Source organism: Urocitellus parryii, chromosome 5 (genome assembly GCF_045843805.1).
Source record: "Urocitellus parryii isolate mUroPar1 chromosome 5, mUroPar1.hap1, whole genome shotgun sequence".
Lineage (NCBI taxonomy): Eukaryota > Metazoa > Chordata > Mammalia > Rodentia > Sciuridae > Urocitellus > Urocitellus parryii.
This window is the reverse complement of record NC_135535.1, coordinates 181354852-181379911: the sequence shown is the minus strand read 5'-3', so window position 1 is coordinate 181379911 and position 25060 is coordinate 181354852. Positions and strand designations below refer to the sequence as shown.

General features: G+C 52.1%; 1 protein-coding gene across 1 annotated transcript in view; it reads left to right on the top strand.

Moving 5' to 3' along the window:
- The first annotated feature begins 702 nt into the window (after positions 1–702).
- Slit1 (slit guidance ligand 1) overlaps positions 703–25060 on the top strand; it is a 152446-nt gene continuing 128088 nt past the window's right edge. Inside the window, exons 1-3 of the mRNA XM_026394745.2 lie at positions 703–899; positions 20390–20461; positions 22109–22180. Coding sequence (XP_026250530.2) covers positions 703–899; positions 20390–20461; positions 22109–22180 — 341 coding nt within the window. The remainder of the gene's footprint in view (positions 900–20389; positions 20462–22108; positions 22181–25060) is intronic.

Genomic DNA, 25060 nt, shown 5'->3' with positions numbered 1-25060 from the left:
GGGCCAGGGATGCTTGGGTGTCTGCGTCTAAATGTGTGCATCCTTGCTGTGTGTGTGTGTGAGAGAGAGAGAGAGAGAGAGAGAGAGAGATGCGCGTGTTCGTGTGCGTAGAGGCCATCGGGCAGGTCGCCCTTGCCCCTCCTCCCGCAGCCCCCTGCCCACTGGCGGCGCCTCGGAGGTTCCACCTTTGAAACTGGACGCTGCCGCAGCCGCTGCCTGAGCGCTGGGGAGGAGGGGGCGGTGGTCGAGGCCGGGGGAGGGCGGGGAGGAGTCTGGCCCTGGTGTGTGCTTTTCGATTGATGGATGACTGCCGGGTGGGAGCGAGCGTGCGGGTGTGAGTGTATGTGTGTGCGTGTGTGTGAGTGTGTGTGTGTGTGTGCGCGGGGTGCGTGCGCGCGCGGGGCCTGCCCATTTTCTTCCTTCGCAGCAGTCAGTTGGGAGCTGGAGGGAGGGAGAGGGAGACGCAGCGGCGAGAAACCCGAGCGGAGCCGAGCGCCCTCCGCCCCAGGCGCCCTCCCTCGGTCCGCGCCCAGGCGCCGTCGCTGGGAGTAGCGAGGTGCCTCCCAGCCCGCAAGGGCGCAGCGCACCAGCCGCGGGCTCTTCTGGGCTTTGCCGGGCGCTGCACCTGGAGGCGGCCCCGGACGGGGATGCTCAGCGGCTGCCGCCGTCCTGCAGGCAAGCGGGACGCGCGGTGAGGGCACCATGGCGCTGACGCCCGGGCTGGGGACCTCGGCGGGGCTGGTCCGGCCCGAGCTCTGGCTGCTGCTGTGGGCAGCCGCGTGGCGCCTGGGTACCACGGCTTGCCCCGCCCTCTGCACCTGCACCGGCACCACGGTGGACTGCCACGGCACGGGGCTGCAGGCCATTCCCAAAAACATCCCACGAAACACCGAGCGCCTGTGAGTATGGCCCCCCACCCGCGGTCCGCAGGGAGCCCTGGGGTTGCCCTACCATCCAGACGCCCCCGAGGGCTGCGGTGGGGGCAGGACTGTGGGGCCGCAACCAACAGACGGGTCAGTGCCCGCCAGGGTCATTCCCCAGCCAGGAGCCAGGAGCACCGCTGTTTCCCTTTCCCCGGATTCAAAGGGCCCTCGGCGGGGCTGTCAGCCCCTCCTCACACCTGCACCCTGCGCTCTGCACAGGCAGGCCCTTCCCACTGCGCCAGCACTTTATTCCTCCAGGGTGCCAGCGATTTGGTGCCAGCAAGCTTTCCTGGCACCCAAGAGGGAAGCTTCCCATACTCGCCAGGCACAATGTCTCCTTCTGGACACATGGGGTTGGGGCTGTGTTCTAAGCGGTTGTGTGGGTTTGGGTGCTTTGGGCTTCCCGCCTGGTGATGGGCAGTCCGGTGTGGTGGACTTGGAAGTTTCTGATCTCCGGCTTCCTCTCCATTGTTTGCCCCAGAGCCTAGAGAATTCTTCCCGTGCAGGTGTCAGCTCTCCCGCCCCAAGCCATCCCCAACCCAGGCAGACAATGGGACCTGAGGGCTGTGGGTTTGGGGCTTGGAACATGTTAAGATCAACATCCAAAGAAGGGTAGGTGTGTCCCAGACTGGGAGCCCAATGAATAAGATCTAGAGAGCAGGAGCTTGGAGCAGATACACAAGGTTAAAGATGTTGACCATGACAAGTCATAAAAAAGGTCATTTTGCTTCCACTTCTGAGTTCTTGAGGAAATTGAACCCTTTCTAGACCTGCTGAGCCTTGTAGGGTGTTTTTGATATTCTCCTGCAGCATGTGTGTTCCTAGTGTCTGTGAGCACCTCAGTAGTGTAAGGCCATGAGATTCCCTGTGCATGGCTGTGTGTGTAGGTTTTTGGTCATAGCCAGGGCCTTTGTACTGCTCGCAGGGGTGACTGCATGGGGAGGTTTTTGATTGAGACTTTGGAGAAGGCTGCTAGCTCCTTTGAAACCTGCCAGCTCCTTTCCACACTCCAGGGTGACTGCCGAGGCTCTCAGGAAAGGTGTACATATTTTGATAACTTTTGAGCACATTTTCATGGCTCTCAGGTGCAGACAGCTGACCCTGGGGAGAATTGTCGCCTGGATCAAAGTCTACCTAGGCCAGCAATTAATGATCACATTTGCCCCAGACTCTTCTTGCCTGAGTCTGAAACATTCCCGTGGAGGTTTCAGAGAAGTTGCAATCTACATGCAATCTAGATAGGAATCGATGCGTGTGCATGAGTGTGCGTTAGCACGTGTGTTGTGGGGCTGGGGAGAAATGGTGGGGTGAAGAGAAATGGGACCAAACCTGGTTTTCTTGGGGCAGCCTGTGCATTATCCTGTGTGGACCTGGAGAGGAAATGAGCATCAGACATTATCCAGAGGATCCCTGAAGTCACCTGGTCACCCTCTATGTCTGTTCTCTCTGGACCTACTCCCGGTTCCTCTTGCCTTATCTCCTGTACCTGTTACCCAGGTAGCAGCCTTGATCTGAGACATATGAGCCGCCCCTGTATGGTAGGATCTTGAATCTTGAAGTCTTCTCCACCTGAAGACTTCTTAAAGTTTTCTTAACACCTTTAGTGTTTAAGATAGGGTGTGTCTTGACTTTCATGAACTCTCTAGTTTTGTTTTTGTTTGTTTGTTTTTTTTTTTTTTCCAATCAGTGAGATGGAACGAAGTGCAATATCCTAGCAAAGAGGAAAGAGTTGGGGCTCTGGGAGTGTCAGTCCCTGGGTTGGAGCCTGAACTCTGACAAATATTAGCTGTGTGACCTTGAGCAAGTTACTCAAGTAAGTAACTTGTTTTCTATCAGGAAAATGGGGCCAGATACATGTTGGTCTTTGGTTCTAGTGAGGATGGAAGTAATGCATGGAAGAACCTGTATGTTATAACGCTCCCTTAAGTGAGATCTGATTGTGATAGGACTAGCCTATTATGATAAAATAGGGCAAGAAGCCTCATTATTTTAATTCAGCAAATTTTCACTAAGCCAAAAATTGCCCTGGGTGCTGAGGCTGCAAAAGGAATGAGCCACCTTCCAGGGGCATGTGGTTGAGGACTGAGCAGGGAACTCCTAACTACAGGTGCTTGGGAGAGGGCCAGGCCAGCAGTCTAATGGGGTACTAAGAACACTGGGGTGAGAAGCCCTTTTTGGGGTACGGGGCTTCTCAAGGAATGGGCTGTTCCATCAGCCATTGGATTTTGGATTTTGCCAAGCAGAGAGGACATGCAATGGAGGCAGAAGGCACAGCATGAATCAAATCCTCAGGCGTGAGCATGCCAGGCCTGCTAAGGACAAATGGACCAGCTTGTCCCAGGGGCTGAATCTTGCTGTGTCTAGTGGATGCGAGGGGACTGGAGACTGGAGAGAGATTGGGAAAGGGCAGGAAGGTCTTTCTCTATCTGGACTTTTCCTTTGGAGACTTCTAGGTGGAAATCCGGGGGCGAGTTATCCTGGGGGAGTGGGAGAGGTCTGATCTCTGCTCTGCACGCAGAGCCCCTGGGGTTGGAAAGGACATTGAAAGCCGAAGGAGCCTCCTGTTCACCAGGCAGGCCTCGGAAGAGCCATTTGAAGAGGAAGGGAGCATCCTGAACGAGGCCTGGTGAGGGCCCGGGCAGACTCAGGATAACTAGCAAATGCTCTCTGTGATCAATATGGGCACTGGAGCCCGCGAGAGCGTCTTCCTCTGAGGCTGTGAAATTTTTATGGACTGCAGCTGTGCATTTGCCTTTTGTCCTTTGGGCCGCTTCTGTGGCAGCCTGGGAGATCCGGCAACTTTATGATCCCGTATTCCATAACTTCTCCCCCAGTGAGAAGAAATTGTCATTGGTTTGCTGCAGGGACTTCTGGGGAGAGGGTGAGTAGGCCCAAGAGCTGCTGAGGAAACCAGTTCAGCCAGGGGGGCTGCAGGGCCGAGGGACGGTGGGCAGGGAAAGAACGCTAAATAATTCACTGTAGTGGAGCAATTGAAATACAGAGCCGGCGGGAGAGGCGCTGGAGGAGGCCTGGAGGTGTCATCTCTTTGTAGAACCCAGGCTCAGAGGGACCCAGCAGAGCCACTGGTAACTTTTTTTCTTCCATTCAAGGACCTTGGTTTTTCAATTGGATTTAAAAAACAAAAGCATTGATACTAAAATAATAAATCCTTTTGGACTAGAGCATCCAGGACTGTGACAAGAGAAGGCAGTGTGTGTGGACATGGCGTTGACCCTTCACCCACCTGGGCACTTGTATTCTGAACGTGCCACAGATTCCCTTGTGGCTGCAGAGAAGGGAGAGGCATCTGTCTGGTCCTCCGGCAGATCATCTGAGGATGGAGTGGCGGGACAGGGCCCCTGGGAAGGTTGCCTGCTGGCTTCTGTTTGCCTCAGGCCCCGCACATTCTGCTGCCTGTCAGATCCTGGGGCCTGCTCCTTTCACCAGTCCCGTTTGTCCACCTTGTCCTAGCTCCGTGCATGCTGCAGAGGTCTGTGCCTCCTCAGAGCTCAGCCTGGGATGTCCAATTCGGCAGGGCTGGGTGGTCACATCCAAGGATGACAGCCCAGAGCACCCTGGGGCTGAGGGTCTGGGGGACGATTTTGGAATTTTAGATAAGATTGGATGAGACTGTGGTGAGTGAGGTCAGGGTCCACGGAAGCACACTAGGGCCTGAGCAGCCCACGGTGGCCCCCTGCTGTAGAGACTGCTCTGTGCAGGGGAATTGCCTCCTGGTGGGGTGAGAGGCTCCTGCACCTCTAGACTTTGGTATGGTCACCAGTGTGCTGAGCTTATTGCTGGGCTCTTGAGGACTGAGCCCTAGGGCTACCTCTCCACCTGCTATGAGGCTCCATTTCCTCTGCATGTAAAAGGGGACAGTGACAGCCTTGCAGGTTGATGGGAAGGAATAAGTGAGGGATTGCGTGTAGAGGGCCTGGTGGGTGGTTTAACCTTCCTTTGGCCTCTGGGGATGACTCCTACTAACTACTGTGTTTGTGAAAATGCTTTGTGATTCAAACATTAGGTGACAAAATTGTTATTGTTTGAGAAGCTCAAGCTAAAGGCTTCTGAAGGTTGGAGTGGGCAGAAGGGAGCCTGGGAGGGATGGCGTGAGCGTGGGCTGTGCTGCAGGCTGCTCTGTAGACACTGTCTGCTTGGAGTGTGTGGTCACTGGACCTGGGCATCTTTGCCCCTGTCCACTGGAATCCAGAGACAAGGAACAGGGACTCGCTGCAAGGTGAATGGACATGATGCATGGTTCTGGAGTTGACCTGTTGGGGTTTCAGCCTCATTCTGGCTCTCAGCAGCTGGGGCACTCTGGGCAAGCTATGGGGTTTAATTTACTCATTCAACAGATAGCCGCTGTCTACTGAAATCCGCATTGTGGCGATGAATAGGGCCACGCAGGAGGAAAAGCTGTCCTTCTCTCCCGGAGTTTGAATTCAGCAGGGGAGGTAGAGATGAACGACACAATCTGAGAATAAACACATAATTGCAAGCTGGGATAAGTGCTTGGGAGGACAGTGTGCTTCCCAGAACACCATTTTCTTGTCCATAAAGTGAGGATGATGATAGGAGCCACTCCAAAGGGTGGCCTGAGGATGAAATGTGGTGTCGTCCTGAGGACCGTTGCACCGGGCCTGACAGATAGCAAATGCCCAATAAATGGCCTCACTGTGATTGTTATTAAGGAGACACAGACTGCAGGGACAAGAAGGGAGCTTGGGTGCAACTCAGGCTGGATCCCAGCATGGCTGTCCTGTGTCCTTAGCAGGCAGCCACTGGGGACCCCGCAGCACACGGGGGCAGGCTGCCCTTCTTTGATGCCCCTTCTCCAGGCTGTGCGCTGGCTGTCAGTGGCCCAGGCCACCGAGGCTGTCAGCAGGGGCGGCCATGCTCTTTTGGGGCCCAAAAAGGGGCGGTGGGGACAGGCAGCTCCTGCATTATTGGGAGCAGACGGGGCGTTTGGCGGAGTTGCCGCCTCCAGTTCTGTGCCGGCATTAGCAGCTCGGCAGGGCTCTGGCTTAATGGGATTTTCTTCCCAAATGCTGTAATTATCGCCATACAAATACTTATTACCCAGAGCAGATGACGGCCGGGCCTTGGGCAGTAGCCAGGGAGCTGGGCTGTGCTAGGGGTGGAGAATTGGCTTCTTTTTTTGAGGGAGCTCATGACCCCCCCTCCTCTCCTTTCTGGAACCCAGCCTGTGGCGGACAAACAGCTGTTGGGCACCTGCCCTGTGCATAGCATCCAGAGAGTCCGGGGTGGATCCGCTCCTCTGGGAGCTTGCTGCTGGGCAGGGGAGAAAGAGAAACGTGTACGGACATCTGTAGGGGCACACGGCACAGTAGCTACCAGCACAGGCTTTGGTGTCAGAATGGACCAGTTTGAATCCCTGCTCCATTAGCTACCACCTAGGAGATCTTGGGTAGCTCACTAGTGACTCAGTTTCCTGGTCTGTGCAATGGGGCCACTGACAGCACTGACCTTGTTGGGCTGTGACATTCCAGTGAGCTCATCCATGTAAGGTGCATGTTGTCAGTGGCCCATGGGTGCAGAGATTAGGGTGATAAGCTCACCAGGTGGGAGTGACAGCTTGGAGGCAGGTTGGATTGCTGTAGTTTCTAGGGTTGGGGTGGGGGGGCTTTCTTCCTTCCCTCTCTCTTTCTTTTGAGATGGGGTCTCACTGTGTTGTCCAGGCTGGCCTTGAACTTGAGATTGTCCTATCTCAATGTCCTGAGTAGCTGAGATTACAGGTGTGTGTCCCTGTGCCTGGCCCTGGAGATGGGATTTGAACATTGAAGGTTCACAAATAGAGAGCTGAAAGGAGGCTAAGAGGATTTGGGGCACGCGGTGTGTGCCATATATTTGGGAAGGAGAGTGAGAAGCAGACTCACGGAGAAGTCAAAACTTGTGTGGGTGAGTTCTACAAGAAGCGATTAAAGCAAGGGGTGGGCATCAGGCCAGGAGGCTGGGAAATGTGGAGCTGCTAGAATATGGGCACGTGCATGCGCCTGTGTAGGTGTGAGTGTGTGTGTGTGTGTAGAACTTTTTATTAATTTTTGAAATCAATTCAATTCAGTGATTTTTAAAAATAAATTAACAGAATTGTGCAAACATGGCCACAACCCAATTTTAGAATATTTTCATCACCCCAAAAGATCTCTCGTGCTCGCTGTAACTTTAATTTTGTTATAATTTCAAACTTAGAGACAAGTTGCAAAAGTTTGTATCTTTCATTCAGATTCAGCCGTTTATATTTTACTCCATTTGCTTTAACATATGTCACACACACAATCACATGTAATTTTTTTGCTAAACCACTTAAGAATAGATTGGAGAATTGTAACATTTTCCTTAAAGCACTTCTTGAATCTTTTAATTTATTTTTTGGTACTGGAGATTGAACCCAGGGGTGATTTACCATTGAGCCACATTATCAGCCCTTTTTTAAAATTTTTTATTTTGAGACAGTCTCACTAAGTTGTTGAAGGCCTTGCTAAGTTGACAAGGCTGCCCTTGAACTTCTGATCCTCCTGTCTCTGCCTCCCGAGTTACTGGGATCACAGATGTTCGTCACTGCATCTGGCTCTTGTGTATTTTATAAGAACAATAGGCTGTCAAAATTAGAACATTCAACTTTGATACAATAATGACTTATTCATAGTTCATATTTAGATTCCATAAGTTGTCTCAATAATGTCTTTTATGACTATTTTCTTCCAGAATCCTGTCCCCAGCCACACAGGACATTTAGTGGCCATGACTCTCTAGTCTCTTAATTTGGAATATTTCCTCTGCCTTTGTTTTTCTTGACCTTGACATTACCGAAGAGTACAGACCAGTTATTTTGTAGTCTGTCCCCCGATTGGCTTCATCCAATCCTTCCTTGTGGCCGATCTCATTCCAGTTAAGCGTTTTGTCAGGAATGTTAAACAAATACACACAAACGCACCTGTGTGTCATGTCAGAAGGTACATGGTGTTGATTTTTCCTAATATTGGTGCTTTTAACTTTGGTCCCTTGCTAAGTTGGTGTGTACCTGGCCTCTCTGCTGAGAAGTCCCTGTTTTCTTCTATGCTGTTGCGAGGAATTTCTTTTTTTTAAATGTTTTTTAAGTTGTTGATAGACCTTTATTTATTTCTATGTGGTGCTGAGATTCGAACCCAGTGCCTCACACCTTCCAGGCAAGTGTGCTACCACCGAGCCCCAGCCCCAGCCCCTGTTAGGAGGAATTTGTGGAGATATTTCGCAGCCTTCTTCATACCTGTCCCTCATTTAACTTGTGCCACCAGCGTCACCCTCCATTGATGATTTCCTAACGCCCTCATTTCCTATCAGTTGGCATTCTGCTGCCAGGAAGAGCTGACCCCCTGCTCCCTCTCATGTGTCTGTTTATAACAGTGAAGACTATTATTTTATTCACTGGTTTATAATTTGCTGTCATCGTTTCTTTGATGTTCGGGGGATCCTGGGTTTGGCCTTCAAGACCACCCTGTGTCCTTTGGAGGAGACCTTTTGAGTACCTGGCCCCAGGGGTTTCGAGCAGAGAGTGACAAGTGCAAATGGTGCTTAAGGAAATTCTGTTGCCTGGCCTTTGTGTAGAAAAGAAATAGGGTGGTGTTGGGGGCCCAGCCGGGAGTGGGAAGCCCTGTTAGTTGTGGTGAGTGTGATTTTTGGCTTTGTGTGACAGGTTTTACTGTCATTGCTGTATTTTTAATCTTAAAAAAAAAGTTGATTTCAAAACAATTTTAAGATACAGAATAGTTGTCAAAATCATCTAGAGAATTCCCACGTACACTTCCACCAGCTTCCCCCAACATTAGCATTGTGCGTAATTGTAGTACAATTACCAAGCTGAGAAATTAGCGTGATTGCAGTTCTATTAACCAAGACCTTATTCTGCCTCTGCGAGGTTATTTTTTGGCAAAATGTCCCTTTTCTGTTCCCATATTCCGTCTAGGCTTCTGCTATGCATTACCCTCCAGCTCTACCTAAGCTTCAGTCTCTGGGAGCTCCTCGGCCTCTCCTGGCTCTCCATCATCTTGACACTTCTTGAAAGTGTTCTTTTGTGGAATGTTCTTCAGTTTGGGTTTGTCTAGTGTGTTTTCAGGATTTCATTGAGACTAGACATTTTTGGAAGGAATGTCACAGAGATATTGTGCCCTTCTCAGTCTGTCCATTTGGAGTAGACGTCAGCCATGTGTCTTGTTGCTGGTGATGTTAACCTTTTTACATCCTGGTCAGGAGGGTGACTGCCAACGTCTCCATCCTAAGTGATAGATCTCTTCTTTTGTAAGTCATAAGTATGTGGGGGCAGAGAATTTGAGACTATGCAATATCCTTTTTGTCCTCAAGTTCATACTTACTAGCTGGGTGGGGTGGTGCAGGCCTGTAATCCCAGCTTCTGGGAGGCTGAGGCAGGAGAACTGCAAGTTCAAGGCCAGCCTCAGCAACTTAGTGTGACCCTGTTTCAAAAAATAAAAAGGGCTCAGTGGTAGAGCACTCCTGGGGTCAATCCTCAATGTTACACACACACACACAAAATTCTCACCTACTAATTTTAGCATCCCTTAATAAATCTTGCCTGTAATAATTATTATCTAATTGAGGCTGGGGATAGAGCTCAGTTGGTAGAGTGCTTGCCTCTCATGCACAAGACTCTGGGTTCACTCCCCAGCACCAAAAAAAAAAAAAAAAAAAAAAGTACAATTATTATCTAATTGAAATTTTCTAGGTCCCTGATTCTTTCTTTTATAAATTGGAATTCTGTAAGGAAGAGAAGTTTACTCCTTTTTAATAAGGTGGTTTTGTGATGGGTACCTAAGATTTTGACTTTCCTGAGGATAGGGACTGTATCTCGTGTATCTTTATGTCCCTGTTGCTTTGCATATAATTGATGCTTAACATTTATATATATATATTGAAGCTGGGCACAGTGGCATGTACTGTAGTCTCAACTACTCTCAAGACCTGAACCCAGGTATTTGAGACCAGCAGCCTGGGCAACATAACATAGTAAGACCCCACTTAAAAAAAAAAAATCCAGGTGCAGTGATGCATGCCTGTGCAGTAATTACAGCTCCTCAGGAGGCTGAGGCAGGAGGATCTCAAGTTTGAGGTCGGTCTTAGTATCTTAGTAAAACCTTCAATAATTTAGTGAGACCCTGTCTTAAAAATAAAAAGGACTGGGGATGTAGCTCAGTGGTATAGCACTTGTGGGTTCAGTCCCAGCACCCGACCCCTAGGTGTTCAATGAGTTTTTTAACTTTTGCTGAGGCATTTCATGGGTTCTGATCTTTGCTTTAGCAAATCCGGCTCGGTGCCGGGGTCCCCGTGAAGACAGTACATCCTTCCAGGCTGCAGGAAGGACTCCCTTTAGCCCCAGGAAGAGCTCAGGCACCAGGCAAGGGGCAGAGAGGAGCTGGCCATGGTGGCCGAGTGGCGGCCTGTCCTGTGCACAGGAACATGGGCTGAATGTCTGTGCACGGAACCTAGGCCAGCAGTTACTGTGGCAGTCAGAGGCCTGTGGAGTGGGGAAGAGGACCAACCGTGTGGAGCAGACAGTCTGTCTGAGGAGGAGAGCTGCAGGGACAGGGGACGGGGTCACTGCACAGCTGGGCGGAGCAGTTTCCTGGGAGAGTTTCCTGGTGGGAGGCAGATGGTGGGGGGTGGGCGGTGGAGACCTTTGCAGAGAGGAGGACAAGCTTGGAGCTGGAATATTGCTTGCTTGGAGGGACAAGTGGGCAGTGGGCAGGAGGGAAAGAGGAAAGGGGGAGGGCTGAGACGGGTCAGAGAAGGATGGAGGCAGAGAGACGTGAGAGGGCGTCCATGTGTCTTTGGTCACCATTTAGAGGCCCTGGCTTGAGCAGGCTCAGTGAGGTGCTTCATCTGTGCTCTCAAAAGACTTGGGAGGAAGGTGTACTTAGCCTTGCCCTGCAGATGAGGAGAAGGTTCAGAGAGTGGAGCCATGTGCCCAGGGTCAAACAGCCAGCTGCTAGGTCATTCCCTGAGAGGCCGAGGCTTGAGGCTCTGAAATGTGTTTGTGTTTAGGGTTTAAATTGGCCACTCTATGCACGTGGAGAAGGCCCCGTTCCTTTCATTCATTTGTTTGTCTCTTACAAAGCACCTGTGAGTGCACAGGGCCTAGAGGCAAATTTCCACAACTGATTCCTGGATGAACATGTTTGGGATGAGCCCAAGTTGCAGGCTGGCACAGGGAGTGTTGGGATTCTGATGCAGAGGTGGAGGGCAGCGAGCAGAGTCGGGGAGATGTGGGGAGGTGGGGTTGCCGGTGGTCAGCACCAGGGACCTGGTGGGCGGGCAGCCTCTCCAGGGCTGGGTGGGCAGTGAGCGGGTGGCTGTCCGTGGGGCCCTGACTGCAGGGTGATGGTTTTGGGGTGGGGTCCAGACCAAGGAAGGGGATCGGCAAGAGCAAGCTGGCCTCAGTAGCGAAGTGACTGGGGCACAGCTTGGCCCTCAGAACAGAATGCACCATGGAACTGGGGTTAAGAGTTGGGCCCTGATCCGGTCCTACCTGTTAGGATGGCCGCTACCAGAAAGAAGAAGAAAAATCCCCCAACAGAAAATAACAAACAGGATGAGCATGGGAAGAAGTCAGAACCCTGGCACTGACGCGGGAAGGCGAAAGGACGTCATTGCTGGGGGACATGAACGGCAAAAATTTAGAAGTAAAATCACCACCTACATCTAGCAGTTCCATTTGGGGTTGTATACTCCACAGAAATGAAAGCAGGGTCTCCCAGAGGTATTTGTACATATGTTCAACACATGTACCTGTGTTCAGAGCAGTGCTGTTCACAGTGGCTGAAAGGTAGAAGCAGCACCGTGTCCGTTGGTGGATGAATGGATAGGCAAAATGCACAAATATAGACAGTGGAATATTTTCCAACCTTGAAAAGGAAGAAAATGTGGACTTGTGCTACCACATGGGTGAAGCTAGAGGACATTTTGCTGAGGGAAATCAGCCAGTTGTAGAAGTACAAAGAGGGCATGATTCTGCTTGCATGGGGTATCTGGAGTCAGTCAAGGGCATAGAGAGCAGGCATAGTGGTTCCCAGTGGGGGCTGGGGGCTGGTTGGAGGGACTCTAGGACAATAGAGAGTTTGGATTTGCAAGATGAAAAAGTTCTGGAGATCTGTTGCACAACAAGGTGAATATACTTAACAATGATGAACTGTACACTTAAAAATAGTTCAAATGTTTTTATGTTATGTGTATTTTACCATAATTTCTTTTTTTCAGTACTGGGGATTGAACCCAGGACCTTGCCCATGCTTGGCAAGTGCTATGTCAATGAGCTACCTCCCTGGCCCTTTTAAATTTTATTTTGAGACAGAATCTCATTAAATGGCCTTAAACTTGCACTCCTCCTGCCTCCGTCTCCCAGGTTGCTGGGATTGCAGGTGTGTGCACCACTGCACTCATAGTTTTTTTTTTTTTTTTTTTTTTTAGCTCTCTCTCTCTGTCTCACACACACGCAAGCACGCACGCACGCACGCACGCACGCACGCACGCACACACACACACAGGGGGGAAAAAGAAGCTTGGCCCTGGAGCCTGACATGCCATCAGCTGGGTAACCTTGAACTTGAATTCTGGAATCCTTTATGCTCCCTCGTCTGTAGATCAAGACTGATAAGGAACCTCAGAGCCAGGTACTAGTATGAGGCTTCGTAAACCAGCTGGCTTGGTCAGTGGAGCTAGGATAACTAGGACTACTGCTGAAGCCAGAGAGATGAGATGGGTCTCTAGGAGCCTGGGGCACTGGAGCCGCAGGATTGGCAGCAAGTGTTGTTGGCATGGGGCTCTGACTAGTCACCCCTGGGCTTCTCCAGGCTGTGGACTTAGCTGGGTTGGGGGACTGTGAGATTGGGAGCAGGATTGTCACCCGCTGAGGCCCGAGGATCGTAGAGAAGGCCTAGCCTGGAGGTGGGAGTTCGTGCCAGGGCTTGGCATGATGAGCCAGCAGCAGTGGGGCTCTGTGGGGGGACTGGCCTGTTTAGTGAACACCTACTATGTATCAGACACCCTTGTAGGTGCTGGGGATCTGGCGGTGGGCAGCTAGGTGTGGCCTCTGCTTTTCCAAGCCTACCGGGGGTGGGGTGGCCTTTCACCAAGGACCTCGTGTTGAACCCAGCTCTGATTGTCCTCTTAGCTCTCCTGGAGCTAGGTGGGCATACAGGGAGGCAGCTCGAGAGGAAGAGCTGTTTACACGGAGGCCTGCAGATGGCAGATGTGATCAGGTGCCTGTGTTGGTGGGCAGAGCCGGGAGGGTGGGCTGCTCCAGGCTGAGGGGGCAGCCTGGTCAGTTGAAGCGGATGGAGGAGCCTAGTATTTTCCCAGGAAAGGGGCTGAGGAAAAGTCAGTCTTCCACTCCGAGGGCAAAGGCAGGCTGGTCAGTGGCCTCTGTTTTTTGGGAGGCACAACCACTGCTTCCTGGGGGCAGTCTCTGGCTCACAGCCTTCTGGGCTCAGGTCTCCTGACTCCAGAGTCCCTTGACACCTGGCCAAGGCTCGAAGCTGCACCAGGGCTGTCCCCTCCTCCACCAGCCCTCACCCCTCTGAAATCCATGGCTGTGCCCTCTGGTCCCTTAGGACCCCCTGGCCCATCCAATGCTCCAGGATCCCCCTGGCTGCCCTCACCAAGCACCAGCTGGGCACCTTCATGGTACATAACATTGTTGTCCCCATTTTGTAGATGGTTAAGTGAGGCTGAGAGATTGAAGCATGTTTTAGCCCACTTTCTGTTGTGAATAGCACATTACCAGATGTATTGACGTAATGAAGAAAAGGGGTTCATTCTGGTCTAATGTCAAGGGGGCCACTTCTGGTGATAGCCTCCTTGCTAGCAGAATCCCAAGGTGACACAGGGCTTTATATGATAAGAAACCTGGTCTAACTGGCTTTATAGTAGACACAACTCTTTGTTTTTTTGTACCTGGGATTGAACCCAGGGGTACTTAACCACTGAACCACATGGGTCTCACTGAGTCACTTAGGGCCTCACTAAGTTGCTGAGACTGACTCTGAATTTGTGATCTTCCTGCCTCAGCCTCCCTCGCTGCTGGGATTATAGGCATGTGCTACCACGCCTCGCTCAAAACCACTTTTGAGATAATCCGTTAATTGCATGAATGGATTAGGCCATTCCTGAGTGCATAGTCCTAGTTACTTCTTAAAGGTCCCATCTCTTCCTTTCTCATAATGGGGATTAGGTTTCACCATGAGTTTTGGAGGGGACAAACCATGTCAGGTCATAGAAGAGTATTTTCTCAAGGTTATAGAATATCTAGGGTGGAGCTGGGCTGAAGTGCAGGCCTGAGCTCTGCCACGGCCTGAGCTCTGCAGCTGAAGCACCGAGCTATCTCGGTTGGCTCCCCAACACTGCTGCTTAAGGATAGCCTCGGTTTCCTCGTCTGTCGGATGGCGTCAGTGACCCACCTCTGAGGCTGATGTGAGAATGACATGGAGCTGGTGATTCTGAGGCCGCCAGGACAGTGCCTGCCCCTGGAAGATGCTGGCCCACTCCACCTGTTCCCTGCTTCTCCTGAAGCCTGAGGAAGCCCCCGAGTGGGAGGAAGAGCCCCTTCCTTCCTCCTTGTCTGCTGAGGGGTCCTGAATGGCCTGGCTTTCTTGCTTGGCAGCTGGACTTAAGGGCACTGTTGTCTTGCACATACTGGGCTCACTTAGGAGGATGGAAGGACCTGGAAGCGCAGAGGGTATGGGTAGGAGGGGAGCATCTTCTGACTATGAGTTTTTTTTTTTTTTTTGGGGGGGGTGATATCAATTTGGGGAGAGCATTTAATAATGCATGTTTTTCTTTTTTTCTTTTTTCTTGGAGTCGGGGAACACGGAAACATGGAAGACCCACTCAATCCAATGCTCTTTGCAATATGTCAATTTAATGTAAATCCATTCCTGCCTTTATGAAATTCGTATTGACACATCTGTTGTGAGCTTGTGCTGTGTTAGGCCCTGAGGAGACAGTGAGAAAAAGCCAACACAGCCCTGTCCTCACGGAGTCTGATCTCTGCAGGGGCTGAGACATCAGACAAGAACTCCTCCAAACTCCTAAAAAACCACCAGCAATCTGTGCTCCTGAGCAGAGGAGTCGGGTGCTCCGTCTACCGAGAGGATGGGAAGTTGGAGTGGCTTAGCCAAGGGAGCAGGGGGCATTCCAGGCAGAGAGATGGCAGGCTCAAAGGCCCTGCCACAGGGGTGGTCTCAGGAGGAAGGGTAGGGCCAGCTTGGGCCGGCGGGGTGGGCATAGCGCAGGCCACATGGAACTTGTAGCTCATGGTCAGGAGATTTGTCTTGATTCCAAGAGCAATGGGGATGCATTGAAGGGCTTAAGTGGGGAGGGAATGATCAGATTTGCAGCTTGTAAAGACCATTCCGGCTGTGGCTTGGAGAGCAGATTGGAGGGGAGCCAGGGCAAACATGGGGAGCCCATTTGGCGGCTCTGCAGGGCTGCTGGCGCAGGGTGGAGGTGTGGAGTGGGTGTCAGCGAGCTGGCTGGGCTTGCCTGCGGATGGGGTGCTGGGCCCTGGGCCCCAGGACCGCAGTCTGGGCAGAGCCTGGAGGGGAAATTCTGCCTCCCCTGAGCTCTCCTGCCTGACTGTGCAGACACTCAGCTCCTCGGAGTTGGCCAGGGTCAGATTTCAAAGGAAAGAGCCGAGGTGTGCAGTTTCCCAGCCCAGGAGGCCTGTCTCATTCACAGTTAGAGCAGAGTGTTTGGTTTTTGGTGGCCTGGCAGAGGGGCTTGGGCCACGGTGGGAATGTTCTGGTCCTTGAGGGAACCAGGGAGGCAGGAGCTCCAGGGTGAGAAATGCTTGTGAAGAAAGCTCAGGCAGCTCCCAGGTCACCCTCGAGGGACGGGCCTGAGGTGTCTGTTCCTGAGGAAATCCGAGAGTCCGATTGGTTTGTCACAGATACCCAGATGCTGGCCACCAAATTTTTGTTTCCTGAGAGGAGTTGAGAAATCCTCGTGAGCCTTTGCTTTTTTTTTCCTTGGTAACTTACTTCAGAGGATTTTTCTCCAAAATCTTTTGTCACTGAGGTTTTTCCTTTGAGGCCAGGGCCCCACTGGGACTGATGGAGCTCAGGGCCATTGGCCACCAGGGTGTATTTCCTCCTCAGGGAGGAGGGTGCCGTGGACTCACCACGGGAAAGAACCATTTGAGGGCATCTGCCCTGGTCTTTAGCATCCTGGGGCCTGAAAAACTGGTTCCTCCTGCTCAGCCAGTTTGTCACTAGCCTGCTGGACCTGGGGACAGTACCTCCTGGGGGAGCTGTGGTCCTTGAGGAAAATAACCAGGATGGCAGTAGTCATAAAATAATCACAGGTAATCCTGAAAGAGAGCGCTATTGGTGCGCCAGGCGGGGTACTTGGTGTCTTAGAAATAGGAAGGCGTTTAAACCTTCCCACACCTCGGAGAGGCGGGTGCTATCATCACCCTCATTTTATAAATGGGGAAACTGAGGCACAGAGAGAAGTTAAGCTACGTGCCCAAGGCCACACAGGTAGTGGGAGGGGGGAACAGAAGTTGCTCCAGAGCTCCAGATCTTAGCCACTAAAAACACACTTAGCTTGGCCCCGCTGGGGACCTCCCTGATGTGCACAGAGAGGTCAGTGGCCTTGGGGCTCCAGAGCAAGGGCTTCACAACCAAAGCAGCCACACAACTTCTCAGCTCTGTCCAAGGTACGGGGTGAGGGCACAGGGGGACAACTGGAGGAGAGTCCAGCCACAGGAGGGGTCATGGTGGAGGGAAAGCACCTGGAATCACGCTGGCCGCCTTCGACCCTGGCCTCACGGTTTATCCGTCGTGTGGTGCTGGGTTAGTTTTTCACCAGCCTGTGCCACAGTTTCCTCATCAGCATGTTGGAGGGGACGGGACTCATCTCCTAGGTGGCTGTGAGGATGCGGGAGATGAAGCGTGTTTGGAGCCAGGCTGGGCGCTCCTTCCTGGTGGCCACCCTGTGAGGACCCCGAAGAGGCCATGTTCTCAGGCTCAGTGGAAAAACACTTCGGTACGCAGCAGCCCTCAGGCCCGGGGGCTTCGTGAGCTCTGCCTCTGTCCTGCCGCTGCCTGCTGGGTAGGGGCAGCCCCCTGAGAGAGGGCACTTAGCTCTGGCATAGAGAGCAAGGCTGGTGTGGGGCAGGTGGGGTGGGCCTTGGCCTCTGCTGACAGTCCTCTCTGGAACCACAGCAGGGCCTCTGGGGAGAGAGGCTGTGTTTGCTCTGCTCTCTGCCTCATTGTCCCCTCTCCCTGCCTGTCCAGTCCTTCCCTCGAGTGGGGCTGGAGTGACAGGTAGGGAATGGGAAGGAGGGCTTGGTCTTGGGCTAAGGAATGTGTCGTAGTGTCTGCACAGGGGCAGTGGCACAAAAGGGTGAGAAGAGAGGCTGGCAGGTGCCAGATGGCATTGGAAGTCCCCGTGAGCCTGTCCACCCCCACCTGGCCTAATGGGAATTCCATCCTCAGTGATGCCCGGTTCCATGTCTGACAGGTTGTCAGTCGTGTCTTGGCATTTGTCGTTGCCCCCATTTTGCCATCTGTGAAATGGAAATATTATCATAGTCAACTGCCTTGTAAGCCAAGGTTGTCTTGAGAAGGAAGGAACGAATGAGTGGTTATAAAATTGGTCAGAGTTCCTGTGACCAATGACAGAGGGACTCGTTTCCTATGAGCGTTTTCCTCTGAAAGGCCCACTCAGCTTTATATGGTAATTTTTTTTTTTTTTTTTTTTTGGTACCAGGGATTGAACTCAGGGTCACTCGACCACTGAGCCACCTCCCCAGCCCTATGTTGTATTTTATTTAGAGACAGGTTCTCACTGAGTTGCTTAGCGTCTCACTGTTGCTGAGGCTGGCTTTGAACTCACAATCCTCCCATCTCAGCCTCCCAAGCCACTAGGATTATAGGCACATGCCACCACGCCCGGATTGCAGTATTGTTTTTAAGTGAAAAATATCAAAACAAAGTATCAAAACAATGGTCCAAGAGCTTGGGTCATCTTGTGGCTGGTCAGAACCTTAAGAGGACAAACAGGGAGTCAGCTGTGGAAGTGGGTGATACTTGTGTCTCATTTGTCCTCTCTGGAACCTTGCAGTGGGTCTTCAGTAAATACTTGTTGAATTATCTCAACTCTATAAAGACTATATCCAAAGAAATCAGACTTGAGAGGGAAAGGTGCCAGAATGTTAATGGGAATTATTCTTAGAGATGGGCTCATGCAGGATTTTCTTTTTTTTTCCCCCTTTATTCAGAAAGTTGAAAAAATTTCAAGAATGTGCATATGTTACTCTTATTTTTAAATGCAATAATTTGGTTATTTCATTGGCTTATACAACATAGAAGATCTTTGAAAAAAATCGCAATGTGGAAAAGTATAAAAAGAAAGTCAAGCCACTTCGCGTCTCACCACACTTAGCAGTTAGCCATTCATCGATGGCACACAGGTCCCAGTTCACCTGTGCACTCACCTGTACAGGTGTGTGTGTGTGTGGGGGGGAGGGGTTTGCATAAGGGGCTGTTAGTACACAGGTTGTCCTGTAACCCGTTTCCACATCTCGGGTCGGGGACGGCTTTCCTTGTCAGTAGGGGCAGACCTGGGCCATTTCCGATGGCTAAGCCCCTTCTCCATATTGGTGTCATGGAGGTGCTGAGCTCAACTAAGCGGTGGGTGTTCTGTTGATGTCCATTTAAGTTGTTTAACAGGTTTGCCCTTCCAATCTACTGCCAACAGACTTTTATAATCAGGAGAATGAGACAATCAAAAGTGCCACGGTTTTGGGCTTGGGGGTGACGTTTCAGCAGGATGGCCCAAGGGAAGCCTGCTCGGTTGGGACGGGAGCCAGTTTGAAAGAGCTTATGATGTTCCCAAAGTCTGGGGAACATTGCAGAAGGAGCAGATTGGTGACTGTTCTGGGGAAGAATATTGAGTTCAATGTGAAAAGACCTTCCTGTTGGAAAGAGCTTGCATCACATGGAGAAAGTGTCCTTACAGCAGTTAGGACAGGATGTGATTGGCTGGGGGAAGGCTGTGCGAATATGGAGGGCACGAAGCCCTTCTCAGATCCCGGTAGACATAGATGAGGTTTCTCAGCTGTTCCTCGGGGTCAGGTCTTCAGTAAATACTTGTTGAATTATCTCAACTCTGAAAAAGTTATATCCAAAGAAATCAGACTTGAGAAGGAGAAGGGCAGAGAGAGTGACAGGTTGAAGGAACTACTGGCTTGTCCGCTTGGACTGAAAGCCTGGGCCCTACAGTCAGAGGCCGTGCTGTGGGTTCTGTCATCTACCAGCTGGGGACCTCAGGAAGGCACCTAGCTTCTTAGAACTCTTTTTCTTCATCTGTAAGATGGGCACGATGGCTACTTTCCAGTCCCGTGTGAGGACATGTGTCCCTGGAGCACGTGGAAGTGAGTCAAGTGTGTCACCCATCCTTGGTAGACCCTCTCCTCTACCGGCCACATCTCAGCACATGCGGGACCTGGAGCTTGCTATTTTCCTAGTAGCTTGGACTGGGGTTGAGACGGTGGCCATACATGGAAATTTAAGCCAAAGTTTGTTGTGAGAAGATTGAGCTGTAGTGAACATGGTGTGTGTGTGTGTGTGTGTGTGTGTGTGTGTGTGTTGGGGTGGGGGAACTTAGGTTGATGCAAAGCATGCAGGTGACTGTGACAGTGGTGAGAAAGGAGACAGCGTGGCTATGAGTGGGAGCTGCCCGGGGTAGGGGGGGACAACTTAGATGCTGAAGGGGACAGCTAGGGATGCAGCCAGGTCTGAGCGTGTGCTGTGTGTGGCTCAGAGGAGGAGGTTTCTGGGACATGCAGCCCCTCCCTGCTGCTGCGGCCTGCCTTGCTGAGGCCGAGCAGGCTTTGGGGGAAGAGGAGTGACCCCACAGAGGCCAAGGGAGCTGCTCTGCGAGGCCAGGTGGGAGGTGGGGCGGAGATGGCCTGAGTCAGGTCCATGTCCAAAGTGCCCAGGGGATGATCCAGGGGTCAAGGGAGGAGCAGATGTGCCCTTGGAAGGGAGGAAGGACCAGATGGCCAAGGGGCCCTCTGCAGTGGACACAGTTGTCATTCCTGTTTATAGGTGAGGGCACAGATGACTAGCGAGGATGTCGTCAGAATAGCCTGTCATGGGCTGGCCTCTGAATTCTTTCCTGCCTGAGAGTGTCCTGTCCCTCCATCTAGCCTGGGATCCTTGGGGCAGGGACCATGGTTTTGGTTTCTGCAGCACTCTCAGCAATGTGCCCTGGCCTTGTCCTCCCTGCTGGTGTGACATCTGTCGAAAAGAGGCCCCAGCTTGTTGGGCCTGGGCACAGAGTTGGGGTCTGGGGCTGAGCCGGAAGCCCCCAGCCCCGTTGGCGAGGTGGTTGGTGGAGCCGGGAGCCCACCCTGGGCATCTTACCGTTTCCTTTTCCCTTTTCTCCACCAGGGAACTCAACGGCAACAACATCACCCGGATCCACAAGAATGACTTTGCGGGGCTCAAGCAGCTCCGGGTGTTGTGAGTACAGGATGCCCCTCCCCCATGGCCTCCCTCCCACTCCGACCCTGGCAGTGGCCTCGGGGCCCCGGGGCAGAGCCCTGGAGAGTGGTTGAAGGGCTGTCCACCAGCTTGGCTGTCCGCTGTGGAGTCAGTCTTGGGACCTCTGGGAGCAGGATGGGGGGAGGTTGAGTCCCAGCCCAGAGCGCCTCTCACTCCCCTCAGGGCTGGAACACGGGGCCTGGCGAAGGGCTGGTCCATTGGCTCCTCCGGGGTGGGGACCAGGGAAAGTCTGGCGGCCACGAAGACTTCTTAGGTCTCTGGGTTAGTCATCTTCAGCTCGTGGGGGCCTACGCAGGCTGCCTCACAGTTCTGGAGGCTGTGAGTCCCAGATCAAGGTGCTGGAGGGTGGGCATGCTCTCTTCCCAGCTTGGAGATGGCCACCGGGGTCCTCACAGGGCTTTCTCTGTGTGAGAAGGTCTGTGGTGCCTCTTGCTTTTCTTGTAAGGTCACTAGTCCTCTGGTGAGGCCCATCTTTTGACCCCATTCACCTCCCTGCCTCCCTCGAGGCCCTGTCTCCCCATGGCTGCACTGGGCTGCAGCACGTGGAGTGACGTGGGTGGGTTGGGGCACAGTTCAGCGGGGACAGTCTCCAGGGTCCTTAGGAAGCTGGGCATCAGACAGTCACAAGGTCCCTCACCCCTGACTCCCAGGATAGTGCAAGGATCCTAGGGTCTCAGTTCTTTTAGAACTGCTGGTTCTGCAGTTCTGAGGTCTTTGAAGGAACTGGGGACCTTATGGCCCATCCTTTCTGAAGTCCAAGGTGACAAGTTGTTGGGCAGAGGTCTCTGCTTCTACAGAACCCACTGACCTCGACCCCTTCCCTCTTCTGGGTCTGGGGGCGGTCCCCCTCTCTCCTGATATTTGTACCACCCCCACCTTGCCCCAAACCCTGTCCGTGGCCCATGCTAGGACACATAAGTCACCTGAGAGAGGAAAGGGGAAAACACAGGAGAAAAACATACTTTATTCCCTCAAAAATGATCACACAACAATCCCTCTGTGGGTGGAAATGCTGCCTCACCAGCTGGACACCCTGGTCTCTGAGCCTGTTGGTGGTGACACCACGCAGAGTCCCACGGAGCCAGGTGGTTCAGTGGCTTGGGCACCCACTCTTTTCTTCAGCAGATGGGGCCAGGCAGGGTGGGGATGGGGGTGCCAGCTCTGCGGGGGGTTTGCTGCATGCTGGGCTCTGCCCAGGGCACAGCTCTCCTCTCTATACTGGGTAACACCCCTGCCCCCTGCTCTGCCTCTCGGACATGTGCCCTCTGGGCTAATTAAGGGCACCTGCACCAGCAGCTCAGAGCCTCCCTGGGGCACATCTTGGGACCACTGAGGCAGGTGGCTTCAGAGGGGTCAGCCTGGGGCTCGGGCAGGATGCGCAGCTTGCTGTCAGCCTGGGTGTGCTGAGGAGCCTGTGTTGGGGACTTGGCAAGGTTGTGTCCATCCAGGCTGGGACGTGGGTCTGTGTGAGGCCTGGGCACGGCTCCTGTTTTGCCCCTGTGCCAATGTCGCCTGGCAGAGTTTGCCTCAGCTCCTCCCTGGTGCCAGCTGTTTCCGAGAGTCCTGGTCTGAGGCTGCAGCTGTCCTTTCTCTTTGTCGCCCTAGGCAGCTGATGGAGAACCAGGTCGTGGCGGTGGAGCGAGGGGCTTTCGATGACATGAAGGAACTGGAGCGGCTGTGAGTACTGGCAGGGCGCAGGCTCGGGGGTGGGGGGCACTGGGGAGGGCACAAAGGGGATCAGCAGTCAAGCTGCAGATGCAACCAACGAGGGAGCCCCTGGGAGGCGGACCCCAGCCAGCCTGCCTGTGCCTCACACTGGAGCCTGCAGCGGGCGGAGCTGCAGCCATGGGAGAGGTCGAAAGGGCGTGGGGAGCTGGTGGCAGAGGAACCTGGCAGTGCACTTCCACCATCCCTAGTGCCACTCTCTATTGTCTGTCCCTGAAGATATGTGATGGGAAAACCTCCCCACAAGTCCCTACTGCCATCTCGTCCCCAGGCATATGCCCTGTTCATTGATTTGTGTGGTTTTTGTTTTTTGGTGTGAGGGATTAAACCCAGGCCCCAGGGCACGCTAGGCAAGCGCTCTACCACACTGCTGCACCCCCAGGCGGGTTTGTGTGTTCTTAGCAGAAGCTAAGAGGGGACCGTCAAGATGGCTTAGGTACTCAGAGCAACAGCGGGGACATGGGAAGGTGCCAGCATGTTCTGATTTGCGTGGTTTGTTTCAGGTTTGAGTCTTGATCAGTTTTTGTATATTAGTGACAAGGAGAAAGAAAAGGCTTTTTGCGTGGGGTGAGGTAGGCGCTCAGTCATGGGGCCACCTGTCTGTCTGTCCCTCCTGCAAAGTCGTCTGGTTATAGGTGTCAAGGGTCCTGGAGTTCACGCTCTCTGAATCAGATAGTCTGTTTTATTTTAAGGAAACAATCAGAGAATCAGAGACATGGTTGAAAAATTCATATATAAGGATTTTCATTGTATATTATTGAAATAAAAAAAAATTTAGAAACAGCCATTTTGATGGAGTAAGATATAAAATCACATTTTTTTGAAGAACAGTTGAGACCATGGAAATGTGCCTATATATATTAAGCGGGGAAGGTAGGAAGTGACATTTTTGTAAATAAAACCGCTTACTATGTGAGCAGATTATAAGAGAAAGAAAGCAATTATACTGAGTGGTGGGATAGCAGCGGGCACTTTTCATTTTATTCTCTGTGCTTTTCTCATGGATTTTCTTGTAGTGAGTTTTTAATAGCAATTATAGCTGCCACCGGCTGCCTTATTCTGTGCCAGGAACCAAGGTGAGCTCTTTGACCTGCACTCTCATTTAATCTCAAAAACAACACTGCTGCGAGTGTTATTTTACAGACGGGGAACAGAGGTGCACCGAGGTTAAGTCGCTTGCCCACAACGGTGCTTGCCCACAACGAGGAGATTAGAACCTGGATCACTTCCCCTTCAGAGTCTGAGCTCCCAGTGACTAGCACCTAATACTCCACCTTTCACTCTAATATCAAAGAGAGGAAGGCATTAAACACAGGGGAAAGAATGCGATCCTCTCGCTGCCTTCTTGCAGCCTGGAAGAAAATCAAGGCAATCTTCTTTTGTGTTCCTCCTCCAGGCCTGAAACTGAGCGATAAGGAGCTCACAGCTAGACCAGATGTGTAGTCCCGGGTCTGCCTCCTTTACAAGGCTTAGAACAAAATACATATTAATGACCTGGCAGTGAGGGGCTGGTTTGGACCTAGCCCCTTCTGGCTCCAGCTCTGTGCTGCTCCGCCCTGGAGGAGGAGGAGATGTGGGGGAGGGGTCTCCATGCAACCAGGGTGGTCCCTGTCCTGCCTGCTGCTACCACCCCAGGCTGGCCAGGGTCTTCTTGGAGTGGTGACTTGTCACTGGAGACTAAGTCCTTCTGTCCTTTTTCAGTTCCTTTCTTCCGGGTGGGTCACCAGCAATTTTACAGGGGACAGTTGTTCTGTCCCTGGAGGTGCCCATGCCTTTTTGTGAATGGCCAGTTAGAGGCCACCCTGTCTGACCTATTGGATACCAGAGGGGATCAGTTTATCATGGGAGCTGGTTGAAGTGGGGAGCGATGAGAAGCCACGTAGACTGTAAACATTTCATTTTCAGTTAAAACATGTCAATGTGCATTTATCGGCCCCTTCCCCAAATTTATTTATTTATTTATTTATTGACAAGACTTTCTTTTTAGCATGAGACACTCGATCGGTCCTGTATTGTTCTCCTTTCCTAAACCACACTTACATACCTTGTTTAAGATTTTTTTTGTTTGTTTTGTTTTGCTTTCTTCAAGGTGAAGTAAGATTTTTTTTTTTTTAAAAGCCCTTGGAAGCAATCTTGGTGGAGAATTAAGTCTTCTATTTAATTTAATAGCTCTTTAATTAGCAGCTTTCCATTTTATTGAATCTTTTGAAAGCATTCAGCTTGGTTTTCATAGTGATGGTTTTTTTCTTTTTCCACTTAGTTCATTTGTGAATGAAATGAATGGAATTCCATAAAGTACCCGTGTGATAAACGAGTTTGAGGACAGACATGGCTGGTTCCTGTTAAGTGTAGACATGGAAGTGTGTGGCTCTACTGGCCGGGGAGGATGGGCCATACCCGCTGGCCTGCAGCTGGGAGGACACAGAGCATGCTCAGCTCCCCATGAGCTGGCTGCGTGGGGCTCAGCCGGGATGGGGAGCTACCCACAGGCAGGCTTCCCAATCCCACATCTACACCACTCAGCGTGACTTGGGCAACTCGCTCACCTCTTGGCATCCCGATTCTCTCATCTTTCAAAGAGGGACACTCAGCAAGGCCAACAGACAAACCCTGGGCAGCTGTTCAGAGCCGAGCCCACGGCACTGTGATGGTGGTAGTGAGACCTTCCCATGGGGTCATTGGGAGGAGGAGGTTGTGGGCATGACTGGGAGGCTCTGTTGTCTTATCCAGGAGAGAGAAGTCCACCTTCTTACTCTGATTTCCCTCCACTGATGGAATATTGCCTATCAAACACCTCTTCCAGATCCTGGCGCATAGCCAGGGCTGGAATGA